This window comes from Halichoeres trimaculatus, unplaced genomic scaffold, assembly GCF_033239565.1.
Source record: "Halichoeres trimaculatus isolate MK-OKI-2021-1 unplaced genomic scaffold, fHalTri1.1 fHalTri1_scaffold_5, whole genome shotgun sequence".
NCBI classification, from domain to species: domain Eukaryota; kingdom Metazoa; phylum Chordata; class Actinopteri; order Labriformes; family Labridae; genus Halichoeres; species Halichoeres trimaculatus.
In genome coordinates this window covers 7,272,208-7,291,162 of record NW_027437183.1, presented here as the reverse complement: position 1 = coordinate 7,291,162, position 18,955 = coordinate 7,272,208, and the positions used below count along the sequence as shown (strand labels likewise).

Below are 18,955 nucleotides of genomic sequence, written 5' to 3'. Positions count from 1 at the left end.
AAAACTTTAAAAGTACAAAGTCAAACTAAAAGTTACTGGTGGCAGCTCCTGTCATTTGGTCCCCCTTAAAATTAAGTACACCGGTCGACCTTAAATATTGACATGTAGGGGGGCTCGGTCTAGTTCTATGAGTGACGTTTAAGCTGCTGGTTGGCTGTAGTTTTGATGTATGCAAATGAGAGGGTTGGACTCGTGGAAACTAGTGTGTGACGTCAGTTCCCCTGTTCGCAGTGAGCGAAACAAACATGGCGATAGACTCGAATGGAAGGAGGTTCACGATAACTTTTTTCCTCTTTTCTTGTGTTTTTGTGGGAAAAGAAGCTGAGGCGGCGGCTTCAGAACCGAGAATCCTTCCTCGGATTCTCGGCTTCAGGCTGGAGAGGAGCGAGACGCCGGCAGCGACCTCAGATAAAGGAGTTGTTCAGGTGACCGAGGGCAGCGACACCTTCTTCAGGTTCTACGGGCTTCACTTGGCTCCGAACACCTCGAAGATGATCGCCTTCACTGAACTTTACGCCAGTGATCAAGAGGATGATGATTCCGGTGCGATCGTACTCCCCTATAATAGGACTTGTCCTGACCTCTCGAAAGATATTGTAGTGAAAGGGCTCATGGATGTACGGAACCAGAACACCTCCGGGGTGGTCAACCTCATCATCAAACAACTTCGTAAGAGCGAGGTGGTCAAGGTGTTCGGTTTGTGCATCCAGGACCAGCATGACAGGGAGTGGTACCTGCTGGACGACAAGGACGGCAGACTTCGAGTGGTTGAGCAGAAGAAGTCTCTGCTGCCGTTATGGCTACAGGTGATCATCGTCTCCTTCATGCTCGTGCTGTCCGGGATGTTCAGCGGGCTCAACCTGGGTCTGATGGCGCTGGACCCCATGGAGCTCCGCATCGTGCAGAGCTGTGGCACCGAGAAGGAGAAGAAGTACGCGCGGAAGATCGAGCCCATCCGGAGGAAAGGAAACTACCTGCTGTGCTCGCTGCTTCTCGGTAACGTTCTGGTCAACACGACCCTCACCATCCTCCTGGACGACCTGATCGGGTCCGGACTGGGCGCCGTGGTCGCCTCCACAGTGGGTATCGTTATTTTTGGGGAGATCGTGCCGCAGGCTCTGTGCTCCAGACACGGCCTGGCAGTTGGAGCGAACACCATCCTTGTCACAAAGTTGTTCATGTTATTAACTTTCCCACTTTCGTGGCCCATCAGTAAGATCTTGGACTGCGTGCTGGGTCAGGAGATCGGCACCGTGTACAACCGAGAGAAGCTGGTGGAGATGTTGAAAGTCACCGAGCCCTACAACGACCTGGTGAAGGAGGAGCTGAACATGATCCAGGGCGCACTGGAGCTCAGGACCAAAACAGTGGAGGATGTCATGACCCCGATCAGCAACTGCTTTATGATCCACAGCGACGCCGTGCTGGACTTCAACACCATGTCAGAGATCATGGAGAGCGGATACACCAGGATACCTGTGTACGAGGACGAGAGGTCCAACATCGTGGACATCCTCTACGTTAAGGACCTGGCCTTTGTGGACCCGGACGACTGCACCACCCTGAAGACCATCACTAAGTTCTACAACCATCCGGTTCACTTTGTGTTCCATGACACCAAGCTGGACTCCATGCTGGAAGAGTTCAAGAAAGGTTTGTGGAAAAAGTTTTATACAACTTCAAACTTTTACGTGTGTTGTTCCTAGGTCAAATGGGAACACATAATGATCATAACCATAAACATAAAACATGAAGACACTGTTGGTTTGTAACACATCTGAAAAGGAGTGAGAAGATACCCCATCTTTATCTCTTTCATTAAGACTTACAGCACAAACAGATTAGTGTAAAACAAAGGCACACGCTGTGGTTAAAAGTGATGAAACTGGTGAAACTTAATCAAAGGCCTATCAGAGCTTTAGGTTTCTGACTGTGTGTGCTGAAGCTTTAACTGCATCATCAGTGATTAATCTGCAAATTCACCAGTTGATGTTGTTGATTACATTAGTTTAACTTTGTTGTCATTACACATGTCACAAGTACAGAGTAACAAAATACAGATTGCATGAAACAGGAAGTGCATACACTGTAAATGACAGATAAATGGTAAACGTAAATATTGTTGTTAACAAAATACTAAAAAATTGAAAGAAGTCTTAAAGTCAAAGCCTATTTGGTTCTGATTCCAGTTTGAAACTCAAAAACAATGATGAATCAAGGTCTTTAAATGATATTTACACAGGTGAGTCATTAAATTAAATGGCTGTGAAATAAAAACACAAAACTTAATTTCATAGATTCAAAATAAATGTATGAAACCATCATGTTTAAATACACATGAGCCTGCTAATTGTTGACATTTTTATTAAATATTGACCTAAACAAATGATCTGTCGTCAAATTAGCTGTCTGTAAATTACTATATCGCTGATTCATAATTTAATCTCCTCATTATCAGAGCTTTGGTTGACACAGTACCAGTCTCTTCCTTCATCATAATAAGCAGTGATTTGATAGGGTGCACTTTAATACCACAGTAATAAACCTGAGGTTTAACACTGAGCTAATTGCAGAACACGACCTTTGACCTCAGTGTGTAGAGGGCAGAGTGATACAAGTAAGTGTTTTGTTAGAAACATTGATATTTAGATCTATTACACCTGCAACACAGCAAAGAAAACCCTCAAAATGTTTCTAAAACATTTCTTTCTGGCTGATAAAAGAAGCTGTATTCTATCCACACATGAGTATATTCTGGTGCTACTCAGCAGATGCTGCTCTCTTGAGTGTCAGACCAAAAAAAAATGGCAAAGTGAAAAACACAAGCTGTAGTGTCTTTTTAACTGAGGCAGTATGTTTCGAAGAGCGTTACAAATCCTCAGGTGTAAGAGAAGGATAAAACTCTGTACAGACCCCAAGAAGCCTATGAGATCTCACAGTAAAATATGATTTATAATGTTTTCCTTATAGATTTCAAGTTAGTGTTTGTCTGGAGTTGTTTTCCTCTCATGCAGAAGTCATGCTGACTCCAGTCATCATCTTTATTATTTATCAGTAAAGCCTAGAGACATTTTTAGTAGGACCATAAAAAGAAAAGAAGAGTTTAAACAACATTAAAGAAGAGAAAGAATTGAGTTTGCTTTTTGAGATATGCTCAGTAGGATTTATGAGATCCAAACACTTCCCACTTTCACTTCTCTCTCATGCTGTTCTTCTTTTCCTCTTTCTATTCACATGCACAATTACAACAAAAATACATCCTCAAAGATTAAAAAACACTCATGCAGACACGTACGACAAAAAATACACTCACACAAGTGCACACTCTCTCTCTTTCTTAGTCTCTCTCAGGAGGATGCACACACACTGACGCCATCCCCTGCAGGGATATATTTTTCCTCTCTCAGGCATCTCGTCTCAAGGTCACAGACAGTAGAGACACACTTTTACACACACACTCACTCATGTTTGCACTTGCTGTTTATATCTGAGCCCTGTGAGAAGCAGGTGATCCTTCAGTATCTGACTATAAGGTGTAGTAGTGTAGTTGAACTTTGTCAGAAGTTTTTCAGCAGACTCAGCTTCGTGTTTATGTCAGATGTTGTCTGACCCTGAAGTGTGTTGACTCACATCCTGCACAGGTCTCAGATCAGCTGCTGTAGCTTTGGTTTGGAGCTGCTGCTGCTGTCGCTGTGGTGTTGGTGTTGTGTGACATTTGGCAAAGAAGCGGCCCTGCAGCTCATCTAAGTAGGCTTGGCTGGTGAGGTGGGAGGGTTTGGCAACAAGCAGCAGCACCTACACACACACTGCGACACACACTGCATTGGCTCTCGGCTTGGCAGGAAGATTTACTGTAAGTAGTTATGAGAAAGCACTCAGTTAGAGAGTAAGAGGAGAGGAGTTTGAGGTTCACTGCAGCGTTGAAAGACTTGACTGCTGCTTGTTGTTGCTTTAAGACCAAAAAACACCAAAAACATTAGATGAGAAATGTTCGATTAAAGAGGGGGTGTTGTGCCTTTTTTCAGCTTTCCTCTGTCCTTATCGTACCCACGTAGTAGCTTTACATAATAAACAGCTTTACAAATCCTTTATTTTTCTTGCACTGGTGTTTTAGACACCCCTTATGTCAGCCCCTGTCTAAAAAAGTTTGTTTTGGCTACTGTCTCTTTAAGACTTCACTCCCCACAAGCCTCCTTTCCTCTGATTGGCCAGATCGTTGGAGGCCAAGCAGAGCTGTGGACAGAACTTGGTGTTTGAGGTTTGCCCCTCCAGTGTATCATAAACCAGTTGGGAGATCCTTTTGTTATGACCTCATCATTTCAGCAAGTCTTGTGAAGATCTCGTTATAATCTCATTCTACAGATTCAGAGATTTCTGCAACATAAAACATTTAAAATTGGATGTTTAGGTTGATGATGTCCATGTTTAAAATATGATAAAGCATGAAACCCCCTCTTTAAGATGTCAGGTTAGAATTCCATGAATAATAGCTTCTTTTATCTTAAGGCGGCACAATAAACAAAAACATAATCAGATTTTAGATAAGAATTCTGACCTCGGTGATGGAGCTAAGGAAAAATAGTCAAATTCTGCAATCAAGGCAAATGTTTGTAGAGAAAAGTCAGAATTTGGACCTTTTTTGGACTTAAATGCCAGAAAAAAAGTATTTGTTGAAATTCAGGAAATTCAGACTTGACTGTTGTGAGTTGTAGCTTATATGAGTCCATAGATAAGCTAAGTTTGTTTTTAGTTTTTATATCATACATTACTGTTGTCCTGGTATGCATTCCCTATCAAATCTAGACCCATCAGTTTCTGGTGTTTGTCTCATTAGTTTCAAGTTTTCTGGTTAAGGAAAAATTCCCATCAATATTTGAGTGGTCCTTCTTGCACTGAGGAAATCCTGTACAGTTATGAGTCACAGGCTGTTATGAAGTCATGGTTAACACTGAAGTGTCTCAGCGTAGCTAAGATGTGCGTTGCTTAACATCCGTTCCAACCTAAATGACGTATGGAAGTACGAAGACTGAGATATGGGAAATTAATGAACAAAGACTGAGATTTCTTACCCTTAATGTTGCATCCTCCTGAAACTAAACTTGTAAAAAAAAGAATTAAAACTCAGACATTAATCAGGATAAGAATGAAGTATGAAGGTTGAACCATGCTTCATCTGGGGTTTATGATTTCAGGTTTGGAGAAGGCGTCACTGTAGCGAGTTGGTAGAAATTTTTAGGTAGGAAGGCAAACTTTGAAGGTTTTTGGCTTCCCTTTTAGGAAGCTGTCATGTTATCCATCTTTAAATGGGCCAAAATCAAACAGTGCCATGTTTCGTTACCTTAACCCATCCTTGTGACTATGAGGGAGCGGAAGAGTAGGCAGTTTTCCATGCATGAACACAGCATTACAAGTTTATGTATTGAGAAACAAGTATGTTAAATTGAAAATCTTTGATATTTGATTATTAAACAAATTGATATTTATTATCACATAAACACATAAAAGTATTGAAAATTGGTACAGTTGAGTACCTATGCCAATTGCCAGGTACCGGCTGGGCACATAAACAATCTTACCAACACAATTTGACTGATTCGTTGTTACACGTGCAGGCAGTAAAAAACACACCAGCTAGTATTTTCTGTTGAAACAAAGTTGCAGAACAGACTTTTTATCCACGTCAGCCCCCACGCTGTGACCCGCTGACGTGCTCACCCACAGGCTTCATTTACTTCCAGCCCCCTGCCTCCTCTTTGAGCCGACTCCCCGCTTACAGCTCAAGTTCCTCTCCCTCGCTGCTCGGCATCTGTTTCCACAGCGATGGCATCCAGCAGCGGGAGTGTGTGTACACAGGTTCCTTTAGGACGTACGCTCCATAATCAAATCTCCTCCAAAGACTTGAGCTGTTTACTCATGGGGCACCTTCTGTATACTCTGACATTTTATCCCTCACTCTATGTGTGTGTGACCTTTAAGATGGACTAAGCAGTGACCTTATTAGATGAGATGAAAATTTAATGACATGCTGACTGTTGGGATGGGAAAAAGTGACTACAGACATCAAAGAAACGGAAAAAAAATCACGAGAAGGGTATCTTTTAAATTCTGACAAACATTTTGTTTGTTGTGTGTAGACCAAATTTAAATGATACCTGCATAAGATGAAGTAAAAAACACAGTGAAGAGCAGGGGACTTTGTATCGTCTGGTTTTACTCTCCTCCTCTTCTTTGTTGACATTGCTAATAAAGAAGGTGCAGATCCAAACACAGAGGTGTGGCAGTGAGGAGTGACAACACACATAATATTCTCTGTAGTTGTATATTCACAGAAGTTGCCAGGGGTGTATGTTTTTGTACAACTTAAACAAAAGAAAAAAAAGAAGAAATTAGGATCAAGAGGTGTAGTGACTTAAGTTTTGAACTGGAAAAGTGAAAATGGGAATTAATGGTTTGATACCATAGTAACACATAAATGTGTAATATATGGAAGCAGTGTTTGTGATGTCATCCATTTGTTTCTAATACAGAGTTTTGAAGCCTATCATCGTAGGTCATATTGGAAACTCTGAACTCGACCTAGCTTTGTTAGAGTCAGGATGAGCTGAAGAGGTAAAACTGGGCTAAACTTAGAAGTTTATAACAAAGAGAATAAAAATAGACTAATAAATAAACAAACACAACTTACCATTTGAGCCGCCAAAGAAATTAGCTACGCAGACCGAAGCTGTTTTTCGAACCAGGCTGTAAAAACGTTAGTTCAAGCTACTAAAATCGCATTTGTGTTTTTGCACTCGGCTTCTAGTGGATGCTGGAAAAATTGCAGTTTTTCACACTTTTACATATGCTTCATAGTTTTAGACTAGAGGTTGCTGCTTGTTCATAACACCAAGAAAAATGAGTCGGTTGTAAATACTTCATGCCAGTGTCATAAGAAAATACAAGTTTGTCGTAAAGGTCATAAATAGAATAGAATAGAACTTTATTGTCATTGTAACAAGAACAACGAAATTGAAGTCACAGCAGCAATCAAGAAAACAGAAGTAAGAATGTGCAAAAAGTTCCAGTGGTAACTTTTCTGACACCTCCTGCTTTTATAACCCAAAAAGTCAGAAGGACTTTCACGGTCCGTATTCATACTGAAAATCAATATCAAGCGAGCTTTTGCCCTTCAGCTCCACTTCCACTTCTCTTCAGCTTCCAAAAGTTCCTTCCACTTCTTATCTCTCACCTGAGAACCAGCACATCGTCCTCACCTCCTTCTCCTTACCTTGTGGGAAGACATCAGGCCTTACACCAGTTAGCATTGACATGCTACAGGCTGCTAACAGCTGAGTTCACATGTAAACAATGCAGCCATGGTTACATGTAGGATCTCCAGATAAACACAGGAGAAAAAGTAGTAAAAATATTGCTGAAAAAACAAAAAGTTTGGGGTCCATGACCAACAAATGAGTCATACAAAGTAATGATCCACTCCGGATACAAAGATAACAAAAAAGAGACAAAAAAAATTACAAGCAACGGACAAAGAAGAGAGAGTTGCTGCAGAAGGCAGCCATAGCCAACAGGGCTATACAAATCAGATTAAACTGACACAGTTGAGCTCTGCATTTACTCTAAATTCAAAGGAACTTTGAAAAGCTTTCTTAACTTTTTCTGACATCATTGTTACGACCTAATTTATGTGCTAGTGAAGAAAATTATCTACAGATGTATTTATGATGTAACTCAATGCTATTAAGTTTAATTCAGTCAAGCATGAATTAGAATTTGACTACGGTGGTTTTCGTGTGTGTTGTTCAGCAGGTGAAAGACTTTCAGACCACTCAGGAAATGAAGCAGCTCGTGTTTTGTTTTTGGTCGTCAGGAGCGTCTCTAATGTCTGCTCTTTATCACTTATCTGTTCAGCCCACCCGGCCTTTAGGATCCTTGTTTTGTGTGCTGCTCTGTAATGACTGTTTGACTGTTGGGTGGCTGTGAACCCAAACAGCCTGATGTACACAGAACTGTTGACCCAGAAATGTTTTTATTTTAGAAAAGTGCACATTTGAATACTTTGATTTCAGAGTTTACCATCTTCCTGGCTAAGGAAAAGTCATATTTATTGAGGAAAGAGCAAACAGTTCTCAAAGAACAACACATATCACGTAAGTGTTTGATAAAACCAGTCAAAGGTGCAAGTGAGCAGACAAGTTAAGGTTTTGTGTTTGTACAAAAAGAAGGCACTGTTGTTAAAAAACATGGCTTACAGTTACAGGTTCAGCTTTGTGGATAGGGGGCCATATATCCAGCATAAACAGAGACCTTACAGAACCTTTTGGACCCTTTAGTTGCAAGTAGATTGTAAGAAACTCTATTTTGTTTGGGGCACATATTGTTGAAGTAAATCTTAGTTTTTGTGACTATTTACAGTGAAACTGAGACTCACCATAATAGAAACGACTGTAGATTGATATGTTTGTCAAGTTGTGTTTTGCTTCTGTTCTGGAAATATGGTGACTTCTCAAATTCTTTCATGTGAAAATCTCATTATGCGCTCTAGATAGGCTTACAGGTGCACTCAAACCAGTTCCTGTGCTAGTTTGTGTTTTGACCACCAAAGAACTGGCCACGAGCCGGATAAACTGGTTCCAGAGCTGTGCAAATGCATTGCTTGGCTAAAAAGAAAAAAACACTTTCACTATGGGCTGGAGGCAGGATTATTGTGGCCAAAATGACACCATCCAAAACTTTGTTGTGGCTAGAATCAGCCTAAATAAAAAGATTAAATCAAAGTGTTTTCAAATGTTAAGTATCTCTAAACTCTTGCTGATCAGTTTGAGTGAGACTGTAATAAATGGTGCCTTGCTCACACTGTGGATTCACCCAAGAGTTACTTTTTTATAACCAGACATGCCAGATGAACAGTTTCATATATCCGCCATGGAAATATTTCACTAGTCCATCTGGGTAGCAGCTCTTCCGATTTGTTTCCAGAGGCGGGACTTAAAAAAAATCTGCAGCTGGTGATTGGGCGACCGTTCTGATTAACACACTCACCACAGACCAATCCGCATCAAGCCATGGTATGACGTAGCTTATGTGAGCCAATGCTTCTAAGAAACAATAGATGAACAACTACTGAATCACGAGAAACAGCTGTGAAAAAGGCGTTCGACGTCAGCTTCCGTTTCTATAAATTTAACTTAAGAATCAAAGGAACGCTGACAAGTACGAAAGTCTGCTGACGTCGCGTCTGCTCCCACAGCTCCCGCCTCTCTTCCCTGATTGGGCCTGTCAGAATTTAGCCGAGTGAAATTGTTGGTCATTGGAGCCTGGCAAGATGGATCTGCAGGAGTTCAGAAACTGAATCAGGCAGGTCCGTCTGCTCTGCAAGGTTAGCGTTGAGGTACAAGTGAAAAAAATCAGGCACTTCGTTACAGTCCGAACTATTTAGTAGACATGCACCGATCGATTGCCTGGCTGATCGGTTGTGCCGATTTCCTTAATTTTTGGGGATCGGTGAAAAGGGATCAGGGATCGGTGATTGACCCATCCTTACATATGAAAATGATCTTATATACCGCCAGGAAGGCTTTTGTTGCTTGTTGCTCTGAGACCTAAAACTCAGGACATTGATTATTTAAGTTAAAAAATGAAGTTTTTATTGTTTCACAGGTATTGTTCAATGATTTACAATAAAAAAGGATTGGAGTATTGAAGGTATATGCTATCAATTATAAAAAATGAAAAATAAAAATCGCTATCGGCAGGTGAGGCTTTTCAGAGATCGAGGATCGGCCAGAAATTTGTGATTGGTGCACCCCTACTATTTAGACATTTAAAGGAGTAGACCCAAAAAAACAAGATCCTATTTTCACATAAATTTCACGTGAACCAACTCTGAACTGGCACCTGGTCCACTTAAAGTGGAAAACAGGTACCAGATGCACCAACACAGACTCCAGACTCCACCCATCAGACAGGACCTGAAGAGAGACTTGAAACCCCAGCAGCAGCAGAGCTGGTCATGACTCTGTCATGTGTTCTGACAGAGACCTCAGTGACCTTTGTACCCCGCCACACACTCAGTAAACACACTCCTGCTCACTCTGAGATTGTGACACTCCCTGCTCTCAAACACAGAACTTAAACCTAATCTTGACCTTTGACCCCAAACAAACTGCAAGGCGGGCTGTTTGAGAGGGAATGTGAAACATATCTCCTCCTTTTTAAGAACAACAGAGCGGAGATTTACAACATGAAGCTGAAGATTACCCAACCTCAGCCTGATAGGTGCGATCACACGGCAGACCTGAATCTCCACTCCTCTTTATGAATAGTGGGTGTGTCTCCCTCTTTACACACACTCTTTATCTTTGCCTCCAATTATCCACTTGTTCCCTGCAATTTGTAATCCTCTGTTTTTGTATTTCCAGTTTTCTGTGACTGTAAGAGAAGTTAAGTTGTTACTAGGATGTATGCATCGTTGTAATTATGAGACTGTTTCTAAAAACACTCTCACTGTTTGACGACACTAACAGATATTTCATTATCACCTGAGCTGGTTCAGTGTCAGCTGAGAAAATCATCATCTTACTTTCTCTGTTTCTATTTTTAGGCTTAAAGCTGTTTTTTCCTCACAGGTTGCAGATTTATTTTTGGGTTCTTGAAAAAAAAGATGAAGATGTGTTGAAGCAAATCAGACAAAAAAGGACAAACTGATACCATCTGAAACCATCGCCTACGCTTCCTTTAAAGCTGGAGCTCTTATTAATAACTGAATATATCACTTTTACAATCAACCTGGAGCTGAAGTAAAGATAGATAAAGAATCCAAATCCAAGACTTACATATGTTTTATTATAAGTTATTTTGGAGCTTAATTTGAAGAGCAAGACAGGGGAGAGAGCATGAGTGGGTCAAACCTGGACCACCTGCTTGAGACCTTACAGATTAGCCAGATGTGTCCAAACCTTTCTAAGAGGTCCACATTTGATTTTGTGAAAAACACCAATATCTAGCAGCTCTTACACATTTATGAACTGCTAAAGTGACATCTGAATGCTGTATTTGTTAACTATTTCTGATAGTGATTTCTGTAAAAGTCAGTCTGTAAGTGCGCTCAAACATCCTTGTTCCATCATCACAGACTGATAAAATCAAACCTCACCTGTTCCTCAGGTGTCTTTTGATACCAGATAACCAGTGGTGAGTTTTCTGCAGTGTTACATGCTGCGTAAACATCAGCAAACTCTGCTTCTGACCGAGAAAAATGTTCACCATAAGGAGGCGATGTGAGGAAAATATGTCAGGATGTTTTCATGGCAGGATCAGGATCTGGATTTTATCAGGATTGCTTTTTTTCTGCAGATAACATTCTTAGACCCAAATATGCTTTATCCTGAATTCTGGACAATTTTATCCACAATTTCATCATTTTAATTAAGTCTTGTGTCCTCTGATGTGTTTTTGAGCTCTCATCATGATACATCCATTCTTGTAAAGTTGTCAGCTGTGAGAGTTGTTGAGTTTCTGCAGAATGAACATGTTTGAGCTTTTTACAAGAAGCCTATGCTCAGTCCAAATGTAGTTTAATGAGACGTAGGGATGGGAATTGATAAGATTTTATCAATACCAATGCTCTTAACGATCCTGCTAATCCATCCAAGTCTTTAACGATTCCCTTATTGATTCCAGCAAATTTTGCATGTGGGCAAATGGTCTGATTTTCAGTGGCAACAATGACAAACATATATCCCAGTATAGATAACTGCTTCTGCAAGTTGCTGGTGTTTCCACTCACTTAAGGTTGTGCAGTAGGTGTAATTACAATTAAACCACAATTCTGACGCTTCTGAACCCTGTCAATTGAATGGAATTGATAAGGGATTTGATAAGCAAAAAGATTAATGATATCGATTCTTGGATGGAACTGTTAACGATGCTCAACTGGAATTGGTTTAATGATTACCATCCCTAATGAGACATTACCAGATAGAACATGGTTCATTTCAGTAACATGATCAATAAACTGGGGCTGTAATAAAATAGACCTTAGGACAAAATTTGCCAGGAGCTGTTTCACAATTTTTATAAATGACCGTGCATTAAGAGACTAGCATTCATGTATCTGTACTTTATTCTTTAGTGGCTCTGGTCTAGGGATAGATACCTTTCACATTGGAAATGATATGGTACTGATATGGCCCGGTACTAGAGGTCGACCGATATGGGTTTTTTGGGGGCCGGTGCCGATGCTTTCCAAATTTGGGCAGCCGATGCCGATATGCATAACCGATTTTTCCAATTTGATATTCAGGCCGATTGTTAAATAAATATATATTTATCACATTTTTGTGAAACGCAGCAATTTCTGAGCAACTAAAAGAAATCTATTACAACAAGTCGTGTCCAGTCCTCTGAACACTTATTCAGCTTTCAAAACAATGAAATATTTTGTCTGAGTAAACACACAATGTAACAAGCAGTAGTAAATATTCACACTCTTCTTAAAATGTCAAAAAAGAAATTTAAACTTATTAATATAATTTGAACAAAAGTATCTAATGTATCCAAGTGGTTCCACAAGTTTGAGGTGCTCATCTTTTTTGTGCCTGATCAAAAATAGCATCATTTTATACAACGGATCAAAAATCAGCTTTTTAAAAGAAAATACGGCCGATGGCCGATAGAGACAAATGTCCAAATATCGGCCCGATATATCATTCGGCCGATATATCAGTCTACCTCTACCCAGTACCTGGCAATAGGTGTCGGTAATCAATGGTACCAATTTTTGGTACTTTTCTGTGTTTATTTGTTAATGAATATTATTATTTTAATGATAAAATCTCAATGTTTTTCAATTATAAGTATTCATTCTAGGGATGCACCAATCCTGCTTTTCTGGTCCTGATACTGATAGCGATACCTGAGTTTTGTGTGTTGACCGATATCGATCCTGATCAGATACCAGTGTTAAATAATAAACTGCATACTCTACTGTGGGATAAGGCTGGTAATGTTTTGAGCAAAAGACAAAAATGTGTAAATATGGAATTACTGAAGTTAATATTTATTTAAACTGTGTTTACATGTTTAACAGCATGTTTGGTTAAAGAAAGTTTCACAATTTACAGAAATGACTATTTAATTGAAGGAATTTATACCTTGTAAACTCAATCATAGTTTAGCCTTAGTGTCAAGTTTGGACAGATCTTTTCCCAAGATACTGGATCCAGCTTTGAGGGGCTGGATCAGCGCTGATACCAGGATCGGATCGGTGCATCCCTCATTCGTTTTTCAACATTTAACCTTACAATGCTGTGTTCATGTCCAGCTTGGAAAATCGCCTACTTTTCCACTCTCTCACAGTCACAGGGATGCGTTTAGGTACCTTAACATGGCGCCTTTTGATTTTTAGTGAATCAGACAGACTTTGGTTGGTACCTATAAAAGTACCTAATTTGGAACCCATCCCTAATCTGGACTACATAATCCCTCATCAGTTCTCCAACAGTCAGCATCTGTAAACCAGAAGTTTCCTTATCAGCTGCCGTCTTTACTCTCCTTTCCTGTCCTGCTGCTGTTGCTCTAAGTGCTGACAGAGCAGCTGCAGTTCTTCCAGCTTCTCCTCCGTGTGTATGTTTGGTTGTCACATCGACACTTGCAGACTGTGTGCCGTAATGATATTAGTCAGCAGGAAGAAAGAGCTGCTCAGCAGAAGTGATTTGATGTCTCAAACATGAGCACTCAAGGTTGGCTCATCCAGGGGTGAGATTCTCATACAGCACCAGGTCGGACATTGACTTAGTTGTGGGTGATTCTTCTGATGTTACAACGTATTTAAAGTGAGCAAATCAAGCTGGGAGCATTGCAGGCTATGTTAATTTTGCATTTTCATCAATGTTTAGTCTGCAATGTATTTGTGAACTGCAGCTAACACAGAGCTCCTCTCAAAGCCAGAGGACTCAAACTCTGCAGAACAGGAGGTTGACCTGTCCACAGTCACTGTATGGAGCATCAGATTTGGCTGGAAAAACAAGTTAGAAAGGCTTCACCTGTCCACCAACACACCTGCATGTGCAGAAGTGTTCAGTGCATATTTGTGGTCATGCATTTTTGCCTTGTTTTGCAGTCTGTTGCTATGGTCAGTGCTGCTGATGTGTGTCCGGTCAGGGTGTGTTTTGTGTGTGGGCGGTATGCGTGTGGCATTCCTTTCCCATACAGACTCATCGTGCTCCCCCTCGTCCTTTTGTCGCCAGTGTTTCATGTCAACAAACAGGCCGGCTTGCAAGGCTGGTGACGGGCGAGCCAGAGGGCAGAGAAACAGTCAGGAAGGTCACCGGGAATATCTGCGTGTGCGTGTGTGTGTGTGAGCACTGACACACTGATTTAGCAAACAAATCTTCATGTTTAAAGACTGAACTGACAAGACATACACACAAAGTTAAACCCTGTGAAAATCTGTGAAATCTCATGTGTAGGAAGGTGTTGCCCTGCTGTCTGTTGTTTCCTAAAAAAGCAAAGCTGCAGTTTGAAACTCAGCAGCGTTTAGCGTCTGTAACAAAGGTCAGTTTCTTTCTCAGTTCCTGTTTTACAAATTTGTTCTGTTCTCTGCATGTGAGCAAGCATGCAGAGTGATGATGGTCATAGCCTGGGATCTGGTTCAATCGTCCTGAGTGCTACCTCAGGACGAATGAACACGACCAAGGTAAAGAAGACAAGGAGAGCAAAATATCCCCTCATCTGTGCGATTACACAAAGCACTGAAGCGCTAAAACTGTCATTAGTGTTGTGTTGCTTCATCTGCTGTCGTGCTGTTAACATTTCACAGTGGCTTTTTGTGTGATGACCAATCAGAATCAAGTACTCACTGCAGCCCTGTGACACAATTATGATAAGATAACTGATAACTTCACTTGTGGCGAGCAGCTCAAACAAGAACAGTTTGACTGTTTTAATTTTTTTTTTCCTGAATTTGACCTTAAAAGAAACTTCAAGTCAAAGTTAAATCTTTAAAACAGAGACCTGAAAGTTAAGTGGACAAAACAAGTAAAAATTGTTACCTTCGGAGGTCAGCACCAGAGTTATTAGTTGGTTAATCAAGTTATGAATCATTTTATCTGTCTAATCATCTTTTCTTTCTAAGCTGTAGCATCCTGCCACGGGACCAGGGCTGCAGCTCTGTTTACTAGTGATTTCAAAACTTAGGAATGAATCATGATTTCTTACAGTTGAATATTCGTTACTAGGAGTGTGAGAAAAAATTGCTGTATCGTAGTATCAGGATTTTTTTTGTTAAACAATAGTTTTTTGTTTTTGAATTTTTTAAAATTTAGGTTCGTTATTATAGTCTTTGATTATTAAGCTGGGTTGGAAAATTTTGAGATATTAGATCCCCTGAATAAATCTTTAAAAATTGACTTACATGATGTGCATTTTTTGGAAAAATATAGCTATAAGGCTCCTGATATAGCCTGTAGGCATTATCACTTGGCTTTTTCACTTGGTCTGGTGTTAAAAGGCAAATTAAAAATCACAAAAATTGGAAATATTGAACAGTCGCAATATAAATCAAGTCGGCAGCTCAGAAACTGTTGAAAAAAACTGAATCGGGAGAAAAGCATACTGTCCCAGCCCTATTTGTTACTGTGTAAAAATACTTTAAGAGCCAAAGCAAATATCACATCTTATACCAAACTCCCACCAGACGGTGGCTGTAGTGTGTCTAAAAGAAGTTTGCTAACAAATATTAAATAACAGAAAGAAAGAATTCTAACAGCAAAAGGAGATGGAAGCTAATAAAAAAAAAACAATATGAGCTACGGTCGCTGTGGTACTGTGAGATTAAGAAACAGAACACAGACTGAGCATGGCTGTAAAATGTAAACACACGTCGCACTGCTGGTTTAAAGAAACAACGACATAGAGGTCAAGACAGATGCTATTGGACTATGCTATTGGGTTGCCACAAACATGAGCCATTCACACATAAATAAATAAGAAGGCATCTAGAAGTTTAACTCAATATTCTTTTAGGGTCCTTTGGGGGCTCTTCGTGCCCACAATCAGATGACTGATTCATTTATGACAGACAGCTGAAAGTTTGTACATTTCACCAAGTTTAAAAAGGCGGTTGAACAGTTTTGTGTAACTCTACATACTTTGTAAGTGACACTGGAAAGAGTCCACATGCTGGATTTGGATCCTTGCTAACCTTATGGGTCCTGACCATAGACTGTATAAAACATGGACGTAGTCTCGCCGTCACCCGCCTGTTTCTGAAACTGAAAATGAAGCACATCGGCTATAGCGGCCATGTTAGTAGTGGCAAGGGCTTCGCCTCCAGCCATAGGGCGCCAGCCGTCATGTGACCCTCAGCTGTGCCTCTTATTGGGGGAGCTCAAGATCTAAATATCCTCTGAACGGCCGCGTTAGAAAAAAATCCACCCCCATACAGTGGGTGCCTTTAGTAAAATTAGTGACTCAGACAGGAGACGTTTTTTGAACCAGGCTGTAAATTGGTTCATTTCTGCTTTAAAAACAGCTTTTTTTGGCTTGGTGTGTATGTGACTTCCGGTACTTTCCGGAGCCAGCCTCAAGCGAATACTCCAGGAACAGCAGATTTTAGCACTTCCACATTGTCTCATATTCTTAGACCGGAGGTTGCCGCTTGGTCCTGGCCTAAACAGCTGGCTATTTGTTTTGTCAACAGAAAACAGATTAAGTTGTATGTAGGCTGTGATATATATATTCGTTTTTATTTTTTGGATTGTTTGGGGTTGATGTGGGCACTAACGTAACACTTGTTTGAAGTGACCAAAATAAACTGAACTAAACTAAAAAAATGTGTTAAAAAAAATAGTGTAAACTGGTATATTACTACTCAACCTGAGCAAAAACCATTCTAGAATGTACTTTAACCTGTAAAAAAGACCAAAAGCTGGCAGTGCTAGCTCTGCTAGTGGTAGCCACACTCTACAAATTAGACATTGCTAATTCACAGACTTCAATCCTGAGTCAAGACGTGTTCAATAAATGATGCTCAAATTGGACCTTAACTAAGTGATTTCTTACCTTTGGACTCGTTGCATAGTCAGATGTCAAATTTTATTCTGAACACCCCATTGTGAACTACACTGCTCAGCAAATACGAGAGTCAGTCAAAGATTTGTTTGTCTGGATGAAATCTGAGACTGATGATTTTAGGGGGAGGCTAAGATTTACTGAGCAGCAGTCACTCTCACCTCGGATCCCGACCTGAAAGCAGATAAAGGTAAACTCAAGGTGGACTGTGTTATTATTAACCCTGCAGGGCAATTTGTTTTACAGCCAGCTGTGAATACAAACAGTGAAAAGAACAATGAGAAGAGAAATGTGCTGTAATGAGGCCGACAGGGCCAGAGACAACAGAGGTCATGGATCCACTTGGGGTTTGAATCCAGGGGTTTGAAGTGTCACACCAGGTTTTTAGACATATGATTGACAGCTGTTTGGATTTGTGGGTGTGTATGTGTGTGTGTGTGTGTGTATGTGTGTGTGTATGAGCCTGAAGTCAAACACATCTCTCCTGGAAATCGGCAGCTGCAGCTGCACAGGAGGAGCGCACTGACTTTGTGGGTTTCTCTAATTGTGGACTCAGCTGATAGAGGTCAGACACTGAACACATGAGACCGCCGTGTTTGGCTGGCTGTGTTTGGACGGGCACGTACTTTGTGTGTGTGTGTGTGTGTGTGTGTGTGTGTGTGTGTGTGTGTGTGTGTGTGTGTGTGTGTGTGTGTGTGTGTGTGTGTGTGTGTGTGTGTGTGTGTGTGTGTGTGTGTGTGTGTGTGTGTGCATTGAGGGGAGTCAATAGACGCTGAAGTGACTCTCCAGTAACTGGGGTCAAGTCTATCCCCTGGGTGCCTTCTTCCTCTGAAATATTGACTCAGCACTGCAGGGAGAGGTCATACACAAACACAAACACACATTCACACACACTCACACACACACACTCAGAGTTCCTTTTCCATTACATGATGTCTTTCTTTAGTGGTCTTGTGTGAAATGACGGATGATTAGCTAATGAAGGATGTACACAAAGGCTTCTTATCGTGGGACTCTGTGACTAATGTCCGCATCTTTAGGGAAATCACCAATCTCATGAAATCACGTTATTCCTTTCTTGTGTAGCGTGACGTCCTTTACAAAGAAACAGGAATTTAGAGAAGGGGATGACACATGAAGAAAGAAAACCTAAATTAAACTAGCATATATGTTGTTAAGGGAACTTGTCTTTGGCAAATTATCTCTTAGTTGTAAATGCTTCTCTTTTCTGCAATAAATCTCATACTGTTGTCTGTTTATTTCTCTTTTAAATAGAGCCATGCATTTGCAGGAAAAGCAGGAGAGCTGAGTTTGTGAAGCCAAATCTTCAATGCCAATGCCAAACAGCTGATTTGCTGATGACTCTTGTTTGAGTGGTATCCCATGTCTCCACTGTTTGGGACCTCAGACTGTAAAAAAAAAATGGAGGTAATCTTGATCAGCTCGAAGTGAAGTTGCCACAAAAACTGCTCCCCCTGGTGACTGACAGCAGTATAGGTCAAAAAATCCATCTTTCCAGTCATTCCAGATGGGCTGTGGTCAAACTTTAAGAAATTAATACACATCGTAGAAATGTTGCTCACATCCGATTGTTGTGGTGATTAGTTGGCTGCCACGTATTCGAGTCCTTTTTACTGAAAAGTTTAGTTTTCGTTGGTAATAGTGGTAATGTTTAGAATAAAAAAAACTGTTTGAGGTTTAAATGGTGTGACTGAGCCAACATCCTTCTCAAAAAGTCAGATGGCAGCAGTGAATTTATTGAAAAATATCATCAATAATTCTAATTCAAGTTCATGTAAAGCTCTGCCAAAAGGTTTCTATTTCTTAGTTTAAGTTTTTGAAGACTAATTTGTTTAACTTCTTTAAACCAGAGGTGTTTGGTGTG

At 40.6% G+C, this 18,955-nt stretch overlaps 1 protein-coding gene across 1 annotated transcript in view; it reads left to right on the top strand.

The window, feature by feature from the left end:
- The first annotated feature begins 216 nt into the window (after positions 1-216).
- Positions 217-18,955, top strand: part of LOC141790283 (metal transporter CNNM4) — a 58,598-nt gene continuing 39,859 nt past the window's right edge. The window contains exon 1 of the mRNA XM_074670045.1: positions 217-1,653. Within this exon, the coding sequence (XP_074526146.1) occupies positions 246-1,653 (1,408 nt within the window). The 5' untranslated portion in view covers positions 217-245. The remainder of the gene's footprint in view (positions 1,654-18,955) is intronic.